This window comes from Macaca fascicularis, chromosome 10, assembly GCF_037993035.2.
Source record: "Macaca fascicularis isolate 582-1 chromosome 10, T2T-MFA8v1.1".
NCBI lineage: Eukaryota > Metazoa > Chordata > Mammalia > Primates > Cercopithecidae > Macaca > Macaca fascicularis.
This window is the reverse complement of record NC_088384.1, coordinates 73399990-73413844: the sequence shown is the minus strand read 5'-3', so window position 1 is coordinate 73413844 and position 13855 is coordinate 73399990. Positions and strand designations below refer to the sequence as shown.

Sequence of the window (13855 nt, the reverse complement as noted above, 5' to 3'; positions counted from 1 at the left end):
ATAAGAATGTGGCAATAGGGAGGGAGAAGGATACCTGCTACCCTATCCTGAACCAATATAAGTGGGTTGTGGGAGAAAATGCTTAAAAGAGTTACAGGGGAAGAAGTCGTCAGGAGACAACGAGGTTTCAGTTAAGATGAAGGGAAAGGTAACATTTGGAGAAGTATGACCCTGAAGTTAGGTGATTAGAAAGAAAATACTGATTAGAAAGAAAATTTGGTGTATTTGCTCACGCCTGTAATTCCAGCACTTTGGGAGGCCAAGGTGGATGGATCACGAGGTCAGGAGATGGAAACACAGTGAAACCCTGTCTCCATTAAAAATACAAAAAATTAGCCAGGTGTGGTGTCATGCGCCGACAGTCCCAGCCTGGGGAGGCTGAGGCAGGTGAATCTCTTGAATTCGGGAGGTGGAGGTTGCAGTGAGCCAAGATCACGCCACTGCACTCCAGCCTGGATGACAGAGCGAGACTCTGTCTCAAAAAAAAAAAAAAAAAAAGAAAGAAAGAAAGAAAAAAGAAAGAAAATAAGCATCCCAGGGATGGAGAATCCACACATTTTATAGCCAAGTCTTGAATATATGGTAGTAGGTGTATTGAATTACACCTGTAAACCTTTATTGTATCTACCACATGCAAAGCATCACACTAAAAAAGGTGAAAACATACTGTTTTGCCTGTCAGAAGCTTACAACCAAGTTTAAGTAATATCAAACAGGTTTCACAAAGCAAAAAAACACATTTAGAACCTTTTAGAAATTCCAAATTCCAGTAACTGTGTGGGGTACATTGTAGGCATTGTGCTGCATGAGTGAATATAGTTATAATTTGTAATACTAAGATCTCTTAAATCAGAATGGGCTTGTTTATTCTAATATGCAAAATGGGGGATAATTAACCATTTAAATAACCAATTAACATCCTTCACAAAGATGTTAGGAGGAATAAATGGTATATATGAAGGGATTTTATAGAGTTTGTTATATAACTGTAAGGATATGGTACTGAATATAAATTCTGAATATAATGACCTAAATTAAGATTTCTAAATTTTATACTAAATGCCCAATAAGACAATGTAAGTGAAATCTTGAGGCTATCTTTACTACCAGGTTCCTTTCTCAGGAAACAGCCCCTCAGGCTGCTCAGATAGTATCAAAGAATTAAAACTTACCAGAACTGAAATATCCTATTTGTTAGTCAAATTAATTATCTATTGGACCAAGATGTTAATCTAAAAACAAAAAGATTGTGTCTGTTTAACTGAAGAAGAGATGGAACTGAACACTCTGGTGAAACTGCTAAGCGCTGTGAGCCAGGTGACTTTTTCCTTCTTTTCAGAGTTTTCACTGTTGCTCATGGTGGTCACGGCTGTCATAATGAGACAAACCCATAAAGGAGTCCCTGGAGAAACTCCAACCAACGTGCGCACTGGGAGAATGGGGTGGAGCCTCCGGAAGTTCATGCTGGTTTACTGTGGGAGGAGCCTGGCCTCTCCTGTTCTGGGATTAGTGACCTGGGATTCAATCTGTGAGCCCACGGGCAGGAAGCACACTCTCTCACTTGGCTGAGAGTCCCTGTTTCCCCCTTTTTTTCTCTTTTCACCCAATAAACCCTGCCCTTCTCACCCTTCAAAGTGTCTGTGAGCCTAATTTTTCATGGTTATTACGAGGACCCTGTTTTTAGTTGAACTAAGCAGAAAGTCCTATAACAGCTTTGGTGCCCAACATGGGACTCAAGGAAGGGTGAGTAAAATGGCGACTCAAAACCTCTCACTGTTGCTTCTGAGCCTTCTGGTCCTACGGCATTCCTCTTCTTACTTTCAGGACAGTAATAGCACTTATCTTTTCTTTTACAATACTGGATATGGGCCACACCCATCCCAATGGCCACAGGTGCAAGTGCGGGATGGTTAGGCAAGGCAGCTCCCTGCTCATCCTTTCCTACTAGCTGAGGTGCATGGACATGTGTGGTGCATGGATGTGTCTGCTGCATGTGTGCATGGTGTCCAGTGACCACACAGGGCAGTAATGAGCCAACAGTAGCTGCTGGGGGCCTCAAGGCGCCCATGCAGCTGGCTGGCATTCCCTACCATGCACCCATGGAGTCTCCACTCCCCCAACCAGGGAGTTCAGCTTTGTCCCCCTGCAATGTTTCTCTCTGGTGGAGGAACTATTTGCATAAGAATAAGAGGCTCTTCCTCTCTGGCATCCTTTTTCCTTCTCTACCCCTTCAGCAGTTAACTCTTAATTAATGTTTTTTTTTCTTTTTGGAAAACATTTTACTAGGCCAGGCACCCCAACTATCACTGTTTATACTTTCTGTAGAGTTTTAATTGTGAGAGAGGATTTGTGAGGTTAGTTTTAAGCTGTAGCCCATCTCGTGTACTTTGCACAGCTTTCCACAGCAAACTTTGCAGCAGGCCTCCATCTTATTTTATATCCTGGGGGTATGGCCTGTAACCCCACGGCAAAGCTTTGTTTAGCAATCCTGCCTTAGGGAATGAGTCCTTTCTGGTTTGATATCTGCATGTTTTCCTAGCCCTGTCTCTTAAAGGGCTCCACCTCCGCTGGGTTTTCTTCTGCCTGTCTTTGTAGCTATGTATGTGTTATGTATGTGACGTCTGTAAAAAGACTTCTAGTTACTTTGGCCTAAAGGAAGACAAGCACTTGGATCAAATATTTTTCAAAGAGAAGATAAAAGCTGTGGTAACTTTCAGTTCATGTGACTTTACTCTTTGAGAAATAAAAACAGCCTTAAAGATTATTGGTAAAAAGCAAATGTCATCAAAATATAAATAGGTGAACTAAATGATGCAGGTTACATGCAAGGCTTGTTAAATGTTTTAAGGTTACAAACTGCCTTTTGGGTTTTGAGAACTATTTGACTTGCCTGCTCCACAATTGGTAAGGCTCGGGGACATACGGAACTAACCATGCCCTTAATTAATGCTAGAAGGAGTCAAACCTTGGCTGCACCTAGCACACAATTAAAACAACTTACCAGGGTTTATGTTAAAGTTAAAAATTGCTAAAAGTTACCATTATGACATGTAATTGAAACTACTGAAAATAGATTTACATGTAAAGTGTGTAAGAACAATAAAATATTTGTGTTTTTTTGTTTTTTTAAGACAGAATCTTGCTCTGTTGCTCAGGCTGGAGTACAGTGGTATGATCTTGGCTCACTGCAAGCTCTGCCTCCAGTTCATGCCATTCTCCTGCCTCAGCCTCCTGAATAGCTGGGACTATAGGTGCCCGCCACCGCGCCTGGCTAATTTTTTGTATTTTTAGTAGAGACAGGGTTTCACTGTGTTAGCCAGGATCGTCTCGATCGCCTGACCTTGTGATCCGTCCACCTCAGCCTCCCAAATGCTGGGATTACAGGTGTGAGCCACTGCGCCTGGCCTGGTTTTTTTTTTTTTTTTTTTCCAAAGACATAGTTTCACCATGTCACCCAGGCTGGAGTGCAGTGGCACAATCTCAGCTCACTGCAATCTCTGCCTCCCAGGTTCAAGTGATTCTCATGCCTCAGCCTCATGAGTAGCTGGGATTACAGGTGCATGCCATCACACCTTGCTAATTTTTGTATTTTTGGTAGAGATGGGGTTTTGCCACATTGGCCAGGCTGGTCTTGAACTCCTGACCTCAAGTGATCTGCCCACCTCTGCCTCCCAAAGTTCTGGGATTACAGGTGTGAGCCCCCGTACCCAGCCTAAAATGTGTTTTGAATAAAAGGTTATAAAAAGGCATGAAAATGTAAATTCTTGCCTAGGGTTAAAGAATTGTTTTAAATTAGATAGGATAAAGCTGAAGGTTCAAACAAGTGGTGGAAGGATTGTGGAAATTAATCTTGCAGAAGAAGTTCTGGGTGTGAATATATTGATTAGATTCAAGGGGGATATTGTATGGTTTTTCTCTGGGTTGTGCATTGGAATGAAAACACAACAGGGTATTCTTGGGGCACAGATTTGCTCTTTGGCAAAATTTGTAAAGGGTTATACAAGTTTTTTGCTTCTTTAAATTTCTGATTCATCATTTCAGCAAAATAAATGACTTATGTCAATCTGGAATTCTGTTTCATAACATCAAGTGTTTTAAACTGCTAACATATTGAATAGGCTTCCCAAAATCAAATGTCAGATTCGAAATTGTCTTTCCTGACACCTAGCTTTTGGATACTTCAGAGGGCCCCTGGAATACCCAGAAAAGAGAGGTAAACAGGATGATTTGACTTGGTTAGTTAAATGCGATTGCCAAAATGATGTTCAATATTCTTTAGAATATATTTTCATGAATAATGCTAATATATGTTCCAAAATTTTATGGGATTGCTAAGATTTTAATGTCTGAGTGTATGCTATCAATGATAATTAACGTTGTTATGCTAAGTTACTGTAAACTATGGAGATAATCAAATTTCTTTGTCAATTGTGTTTCTAACTGTAACTACCCTAGACATTTTGTTATTCACAGACAATTGTCTGGTTTTAATCCTTTCAAAAGATGATTTATAATGAGCTATATAATTTTGACAGGTACTCTCAAATACAGGCTTCTAATAACTGGATATTTCAACATTGGAATAAACAAAAATGTACAGGACTCATGAAGAGCTGAATGTTCATGAATATCATGTGAATCAAGAATTAATGGGCTAAACTCAGAAAGCTGAATCAATCTTTTTGACTTTTTCTTGGAATATTGCTAATCCTTTTGTTTTTCAGAGTCAAGAAAATTTATTTTGCACTATTTATGGCCCTTAATAATTGAGTAAGGTATACTCCTGTGAACAAAATTTGGAGCATGTTTGGTTTCTCTGCGTAGTTCCTCTAGAATTCAGAAATTATCTGTGAGTATTTTTAACTTATGGCAATATAGTTATTTGCATCAGAGCAATAAGAATCCATTTTTCGGCCAGGTGCAGTGGCTCACGCCTGTAATCCCAGCACTTTGGGAGGCTGAGGTGGGTGGATCACGAGGTCAGGAGATGGAGACCATCCTGGCTAACACGGTGAAACCCCATCTCTACTAAAAATACAAAAAATTAGCCGGGTGTGGTGGCGGGCGCCTGTAGTCCCAGCTACTCAGGAGGGAGGCTAAGGCAGGAGAATGGCGTGAACCCGGGAGGTGGAGCTTGCAGTGAGCCAAGATCGCAGCCACTGCACTCCAGCCTGGGCAGTAGAGTGAGACTCCATCTTAAGAAAAAAAAAGACTCCATTTTTCTTTTGCGACAGGACACAATTGGAGAAACTGGTTGTTTCACCAAGGCTTTGACTGAAAGGATATGCTTCCCTTTAAGGAGGCAAGCTCAATTTGCACAGCTGATGAAAGCCCCCTGGAGAAAAAAACTGACCTCATATCCTCATTTATGCAGTCCCTGTATAGGGTTCCTGACCTGTGGTCAGTAAAGAATGTCACTTCCTAACAGGCCCAGGAGCCCCACGTTTATCTTGGGACCTTAAGAGGAGAGGATCACACAACTCACAGGTATTTGAGGATGGTTGGGCTCAGGATGATTGGGCTCAGATTTAAAAGGTTTTATCTGAGATTCCTTGTGGAACAGAGTTCCATCAAATCCAGCCTAAAAGGCCTATGTAGAAATAGTTATTCTTGCTGTACTTTATGCAAATAATCAGGCCAAGGACAGGACTAAAATCTAGCCTATGTAGAAATAGTTATTCTTGCTGTACTTTATGCAAATAATCAGGCGAAGGATAAGACTAAAATATATTTTGCAAACAACTCAGTCCTATCATGATTTTTTTTTTTTTTTTTAACAAAAATGAGGACTGGAGAGAGAGAAATTATGTTTCAAAACTCATAATAGATTTGTGATTAAATTCTAGACCCATTAGTTGTTTTTAAGTTTTTGTTTATATTTTTAGACTAACTCTGCTTGTTCCTGTGAACCAACCAATCAATCAATCAACCAACCAATCTCCACCTGCAGCTCAGAAAGAACAAAAGGGATGGGTATTGTAAAAATCTGGATCAGTATTCTAGTTCTGAGTAATTATCCTTTAAATCCTGCCAGGTGATGGAAATAAACAGGATGCTCATTACACAGAGGTTTCCTTTTTGGGAAAGGAAGAACCAAGGGAGCTAACCAAAGCTAAGCACCATGCACCCAAATCTTAGCAAGCATAACTGTAGCCACCGGTTATCTGGGCATGTCACAAGACATCCTTTTCTCTCCCTTGTTGGAGGAGGATTCAATTCCACACCTTCACCTTAGCGTTTGGCTTCTGATAAGGAGTCCATGTACTCCTCCCAAGACACATTTTTATCCCAAACTCAATTCCAAGCTTCGGGTCAAAGCCCTAGGAAAGAAAACTGGATCTAAGGAATCCAGAGGCAGGCAACAACAGAGGTTAAAAGACAGTGCAGGGAAGCAGCGCTAATTCCTGCCAATAAAGCCAAGCCTCCCATTTCATGGATAAGGATCATGCTAGTATCCACAGCATAAATGAGGTCTAGGGAACTCCAAGGCTACTGATGGTAGACGGAATAGAGACATAGGTGAGAGCAGCTAATTCCTATTATCTAGGCCCTCCCTGCTGCATGGGTGCAAGCCACTTTGGCACCTATGGATGGCACCTGCCAGGGTCACTGGGACTTGATGATGCAAGGACAGAAGACGGAAGGAGGACGCTCTTCCTTCTCTCCCTCACATGCCCCCAGGTATGTGCTAGGAAGAGAAGGGAACCAGGTATGTCTGCTCCCCTCTTTCTAGATGGGTAGCCATTCATCTTCAGTCTATATCCCTTTTGAATGCATCCTGAACCCCTGGGACTCCTTTTTTAAAAAAGCCTTATTGGCTGGGTGCGGTGCCTCACACCTGTAATCCCAGCTCTTTGGGAGGCTGAAGTGGGCAGATCACGAGGTCAAGAGATCAAGACCTTCCTGCCCAACATAGTGAAACCCCATCTCTACTAAAAATACAAAAATTAGCTGGGTGTGGTGGCGTGTGCCTGTAGTCCCAACTACTTGGGAGGCTGAGGCAGGAGAATCACTTAAACCTGGGAGGCTTGCAGTGAAAGCCTTCTTTTTTCCTTTTTTCCTCCTCTGTCCTGTTTTCACTGATAGGTAACTGTGTCTCTGTACTCAGGACACTCCTGTCAGATGCATCCTCCAAAGTGGGAAAAGTTAATTTCCCAAACCTTAGACTGGTTGGCCTAAGACTGGGCTCAGGGGAAGGGAACCCAGAAGCTTGATATGCTGGCAAAAGGGTAAAAGTTTTTTTTTTTTTACCAGTCAGGCTTTTGGCCTCCCTCTCCCTGTGCAAACTGGTAAAAGGCCTTGGGAATTTTGATGTGTCCTTACCTTTTTTCTCTTTTTGATACGTGTTTTCTAATAACCTGGTTTGTCTCTTCTCACCTTCAGGCCATCGAACTCCAAATGGTCATGCAACTGGAGCCTTGGAGGATGGCCCTTTCTGCGGGGGACCTTTAGCTAGACCTCTGGGGAGCTCCAACTGCCGTTTCCCCAGAACAGCGCCCCCTGTCAGCAGGAAACAGTTAAGATCGGTCTTCATTCTTACCCTTATTTTAACAGCAGTTAGACGTACTTCTGCAGAGGGGGTAATCAGACAGCCAAGTGTAAAAGGGTCCCTGGAGAAACTCCAACTGGGCTGCATCCTGGGTGAATGGGGTGAAGCCTCGGGAAGTTCCTGCCATTTGCAGGGAGGAGGAGTCTGGACTCTCTTATTCCGGGGTTGGTAACCTGGATTTAATTTGTGAGCCCACTGGCAGGAAGGACATTCTCTTTGCTTTGCTGAAAGTCCCTGTTTCCCCCGCTTTTTTCCTTTTCACCCAATAAAACCTGCCCTTTTCACCCTTCAAAGTGTCGGCGAGCCTAATTTTTCATGGTCGTGTGACTAGGACCCTGTTTTTAGCTGAACTAAGGAGAAAGTCGTACAACAATAATGGTCCCTTAGCCATACACTTAAGTTGCTCCCTTAGGCGACCTAAGTTACTTCCCAATAGTACATTAAATACCTGGGGGTTTATTACATCTGTATTCAGGATCATTCTTTAATGTAGAAGGAAATAGCGCACAGAACTCCTGAAAATATTAGATCCTTGGCACAAGACAAATTATCTTTAAACATTTTTTTCATGTGTGTATGTGTGTTTTCAAAAAGTTTTTGTTGGGGAATGGAGGAGTAGATGATTTTTTTTTTTTTTTTTTTTTTTGCAAGTTGTAGAGTTGTAAAGCCAGAAAGAGAGAAAAACTATGGAAAGAGCAGCTCCACCTAGGTGAGTGCATTTTTAAAATTATAATATAAATGGTAATTATTATTATTATTATTATTTTTGAGACGGAGTCTCGCTCTGTCGCCCAGCCCAGGCTGGAGTGCAGTGGCGCGATCTTGGCTCACTGCAAGCTCCGCCTCCTGGGTTCACGCCATTCTCCTGCCTCAGCCTCCCAAGTAGCTGGGACTACAGGCGCCCACAACCGCGCCCGGCTAATTTTTTGTAATTTTTAGTAGAGACGGGGTTTCACCGTGGTCTCGATCTCCTGACCTTGTGATCCGCCCGTCTCGGCCTCCCAAAGTGCTGGGATTACAGGCGTGAGCCACCGCGCCCGGCCATAAATGGTAATTATTATGGAAGATAACCAGAATTTGCCAAGCCTACATTGGGGGTAGAGATGGAGAGAGTGTGCTTTCAGCCAAATAGTATCCTGCTCATTGGCAAGGAGTCATGAAACACTATGGCAAGTTCAGTGAGCTGAGGATACTCTATTTTTGTTATAGGATAACATGCATATATGGGCACTTTGCAGTAGAGGTGTTTGCAGTCTTTGGTCTTTCCACTTCTACCATCTGTGCTTGGGCCAATGGAATTGAGTGAGATATACAATCTACAAATAGGCTATCCTGGAACATTTACCCCTAATCTTTGATACAAAGGTAGTGTTTTGCTTTGTATTGTGTTTTGTTTTGTTTTACTTTCTAATATTCTGAAATATCTTAGAATAGTTCTTAGTTTTCTTTTGTCCCAGGCTTTACAAGGTTGGAAGGGGCCCATTCCCATCTTTACTCTGGAGGCCTCATCTTCTAATGCTGGGCATTGGGTGGATGCTTATGGGTCTGAGCAGCATCCTTGTTCTCAAGCGGTAAGAGGATTCCAAAGGGCATTTCAGGTGTTATTCAGCACCTGATGAAACGGATGTTCCTTCATTCTCCACTTGCCTGAAGACAAACTGAGATTTAGGTGAAGCTCCCATCTATTTCTGCTAACAATAATCCCACTGCTAATTATGGGATGTGGTAGTTATAGTGATAAGAGAGGAGCTATATTCAGAGGGGTTTAGAAAAGGTTGCAATGTACAGAGGGGTTTTTAATTTGTATTAATATTTCTCATAGTTTACTTCCTCCATTTGGATTTAAGATTTACTCATCAATTCAATAAACATTTATTGAGTGTCTACTATGTGCCAGGCACTATTCTAGTGCCTGGGGATAACAGCAATGAACACCACACACAAAACCCTTGCTCTCATGGAGTTTGTACTCTACTGGAGGGAGAGTGACAACAAATATAATAAAATACTGTACATTACATGGTGATAATTTTGAGAAGAAAAATACAGCAGGGAAGGGGTATAGAAGAAGGTGTTTGACAGGATTTGCAATTTTAGAAAGAGTGATTGTAAATTTAGTGAAGGTCCAGGGAAGGACCTTCTGAAAAGATGAAGGTGAAGGAAGGGAGCCGTATGGACATCTGGGTGCAAAGGCATTCCAAGCAGAGAGAACAGGAAAGGGGGGCACATTCTTGGGGTTTCTGAGGAACAGCATGGAGTCCAGTGTGTCTGGAAAGACGTCAAGGAGACAGTAGTAGGAGCTGATATCAGAGAAAAAAAACACACTAGGGCAAGACCATAGAGCCCAATAAGCAAGCTATTATAATGCTTTGGTTTCACTCAGTGTGAGATGGAAAGTCACTTCTTTACTTGAAATGACATATTTATAGGAGCAAATCATTGCTGGGTTGAGAATAAACTGAAAATTTGAATCCCCTACTTCCAAACTGTGCAAAGACATCACAAGATTGATAATGTTTAATAAGCATCTGTGACTTTATAAGCCAGGCTGGTCTCTGCTCTTTGTGTCTTAATATTTTGCAAAAGTAATTGCGGTTTTTACCATTCACAGTAATGGTAAAAACCACAATTACTTTTGCACCAACCTAATATTTAGGACATCAGACAGTCCACAACTTAGAAGACTCAGGCCTGATGACAGTCTTTTCCTCTCACAGTTGAGTAAGCAAATATTTGTTGAATGAATGAAAGAATAATATTGACTGAGAATTAAAAAACAAAAACAAAAACGTAGACAATAGTTAGTAATTGCCTCTTTAAGTAATTCTGAGTATCCTGAATAAAAATAGTGCCTATAGCCTAAATTTTCTATTAAAAAATGTAAAGATTTAGCAAATATTTACCTGTGTGGTGACATTTCTTTCCTTTTGTCTTTTATTATGTTTTTCTGCTCTGATAGCTGCAATATACAAAATATTTTTATAAAATTTAAAAACATTTTCTTCACTAAATACAACTTCTTGTTAAAAAAACTTCTAGAAAACTTTTAGAACTCTAAGAGTAATTGTTGACAATAATTTAGAATTTAGAGTTCCTAATGTGTTAAAAATAATTCCTTCACTGATAATCTGTAAAGCTAGAACTTGACACCAGAGACAATCTATATACTTTAATCAAGCATTCTGAAATTGAGTTAATAACATGAAAGAGTTCCATAAATAATAGAGCTAATTACAATAGTGGAAAACTTTCTGAGCTAGAAATGTATCTAATTAAATGTATCTATATAAATAAGTGTCATCTATTAATAGAAGCTATTAAAACATAGAAGAGAAAATACAACATTTTATATTTTTATAGACTCATCCATATGTCAGAGAGATACTAAAAATTAATTGAATGATACAAACATCTGAGAAATGTAGACTGATAATTATATCAGGCTTTGAAATTTGAGAAAATACCTTTCAATGAATTTTTAATGAACCAGTTTTAATACATATTTTTATAAAGACTATATATATCATGTAGAATACATGCATAATCATTGGCATGTTTTATTTTTACACAGTGCTGGAAATTTCTTCACTTTGTTAGATAAACAAGTCTGAAAATATGAGATGACAGGGTAACACATCATAATGTTTCAACTTTACTACATTACTAGGATTGACAAATTTTCAATTGCTGTAAACAAATTTGATACATTGTAAAAATGATCATATGTTTTGGGAAGTAAAAAAAAATTCAAATGTGTGATACATTCACATTTAACAGGCTGAAGAATTTGGCCACAAACCAATATGAAATAGTCAAAATTTTGTATTTCCAAAAAGTCAAAAGCTTTTAAGAACAGGTCATAAATTTTCTAATGTTATTTCTGACATAGTATTTATTAATTAACACAGAGTCTCACTCTGTCTGTCACTCAAGCTGAAGTGTAGTGGTGCAATATTGGCTCACTATAATCTCTGCCTCCGTGTTCAAGCAATTCTCATGCCTCAGCCTCCCAAGGAGCTGGGATTACAGACATGCACCACTGCCCCCAGCGAATTTTTCTTTTGTCAGTAGAGGCAGTGTTTTGCCATGTTGAACAGGCTGGTCTTGAACTCCTGACCTCAGGTGTTCTGCCTGCCTCAGCCTCCCAAAGTGCTGGGATTACAGGCGTGAGCCACTGCGCCCGGCCCATTGTATTTATTAATTTGATGTTTTATTCTTTCACTGACCGATGAACTTTAGTACTTGGCAGCGGCCTCACAATTCTACGTCTGTTTTGTTTACTTTGTAATCTAGACCTTATAGGAACTGGTCCCAGATTGATACATATTTAGTCCTCTGTCAAATTAGAGAAATAACTGGCAAATTCTAAATAAAAATTAAGCTGGGTATAGTGGCTCACACCTGTAAACCCAATACTTTGGAAGGACAAGGTGGCCGGCTCCTTTGAGTCCAGGAGTTTTGAGACCAGCCTGGGCAACATAGTGAGACCCTGTCTCTACAAAAAATGCAAAAATTAGCCAGCCGTGGTGTCATGAGCCTGAAATCCAAGCCACTCAGGAGGCTTAGGTGGGAGGATCATTGAGCCCGGGAAATCAAGGCTGCAGTGAACGGAAATTGTGCCACTGTACTCCAGCCTAGATGACAGAGCGAGACCCTGTCTTAAATAAATAAATATTCAAAAACTGCCTGGTGAGCAATGCATTATTAAGGCATACCAAATTATTTTAAAGATGATACATATCTAATACTATTCTATACATTAGGATTGTTCCTTAGGTTCAAGATATGAATAAGTTATATTAAATGTTATTATAAATAAAACTTTATCCCAAGTTTGTCAAGTGATTATATTGAGACAAACATCAGAGGCAATGGAGCCTCATGGTCTACCTTGTGGCCTTAAGTCAAACAGGATTATATTCTAGTCTTGATTTTGTAACTGTTTCATTAATTGTTATGATAATTAAATGAGATCATTTATATATTTAGCACAGTACTTAATACATAGTTTTTAATAAATGTTAGGTATATATAATTATTATTATTATATGGAACCTACTGCTTTAAAGGATTTAACATGCCTTCAGGATATTACATGTGAGTGCGAAAGTACTTGCAGTTTTTGCATTATTGGAATTTGCCGTTTGATATTGGAATACATTACTTAAATAAATGTGGTTATGTTATACATCATTTTAATGGGCGTTCTCATTTCACTTTTTTTTGCTTATTACTTGCTGTTTATTTTAGACTATGGAATGATGTTAGACAAAAAGCAAACTTGAGTGATTTTCTTATTTGAGTTCAAAATGGGTCGTAAAGCAGCAAAGACAACCTGCCACATCAGCAACACAATTTGGCCCGGGAACTGCTAACGAACACACAGTGCAGTGGTGGTTCAAGAAGTTTTGCATAGGAGGGCCGGGCGCGGTGGCTCACACCTGTAATCCCAGCACTTTGGGAGGCCGAGGTGGTCAGATCATGAGGTCAGGAGATTGAGACCATCCTCGCTAACACGGTGAAAGCCCATCTCTACTAAAAATACCAAAAAAAAGTTAGCCGGGCATGGTAGCAGGCACCTGTAGATACAGCTACTTGGGAGCTACCCAGGAGGCAGAGCTTGCAGTGAGCTGAGATCGACCCACTGCACTCCAGCCTGGGCGACAGAGTGAGACTCCGTCTCAAAAAAAAAAAAAAAAAGTTTTGCAAAGGAGACAAGAGCCTTGAAGATGAGGAGCATAGTGGCCGGCGATTGGAAATTGACAACGACCATTCGAGAGCAGTCATCAAAGCTGATCCTGTTAAAACTACATGGGAAGTTGCCAAAGAACCCAACGTCAACCATTCTATGGTTGTTCGTCATTTGAAGCAAATTGGAAAGGTGAAAAAGCTTAATAAGTGGGTGCCTCATGAGCTGAATAAAAATTGGAAAAACTATCATTTTAAAGTGTTTTCTTAACAATGAACCATTTCTCAATCAGATTGTGACCAGGAAGAAGCTCCAAAGCACTTCCCAAAGCCAAACTTGCATCCAAAAATGGTCATGGTCACTGGCGGTCTGCTGCCAGTCAGATCCACTACAGCTTTCCGAATCCCAGTGAAACCATGACATCTGAGAAGTATGCTCAGCAAATCGAAGAGATGCACAGAAAACTGCAACGCCTGAGCCGACATTGGTCAACAGAAAGGGCCCAATTCTTCTCCAGGACAAGGCCTGACCACACATTGTACAACCAAAGCTTCAAAAGTCAAACGGATTGGGCTTTGAAGTTTTACCTCATCCGCCATATTCAACTGACCTGTCGC

The 13855-nt window shown here is 40.5% G+C and overlaps 1 protein-coding gene across 3 annotated transcripts in view; it reads right to left on the bottom strand.

Annotated features, from left to right (window-relative positions):
- The window catches only part of SEL1L2 (SEL1L2 adaptor subunit of SYVN1 ubiquitin ligase), a 138311-nt gene that overhangs the window by 96932 nt on the left and 27524 nt on the right, over positions 1-13855 (bottom strand). For all 3 annotated transcript variants that reach the window (XM_074004747.1, XM_065521850.1, XM_065521851.1), the window contains exon 2: positions 10453-10508. Coding sequence is in view for 2 of the 3 variants with exons in the window: in XM_065521850.1 (XP_065377922.1) it covers positions 10453-10508 (56 nt within the window). In the remaining variant the exon portion in view is untranslated. The remainder of the gene's footprint in view (positions 1-10452; positions 10509-13855) is intronic.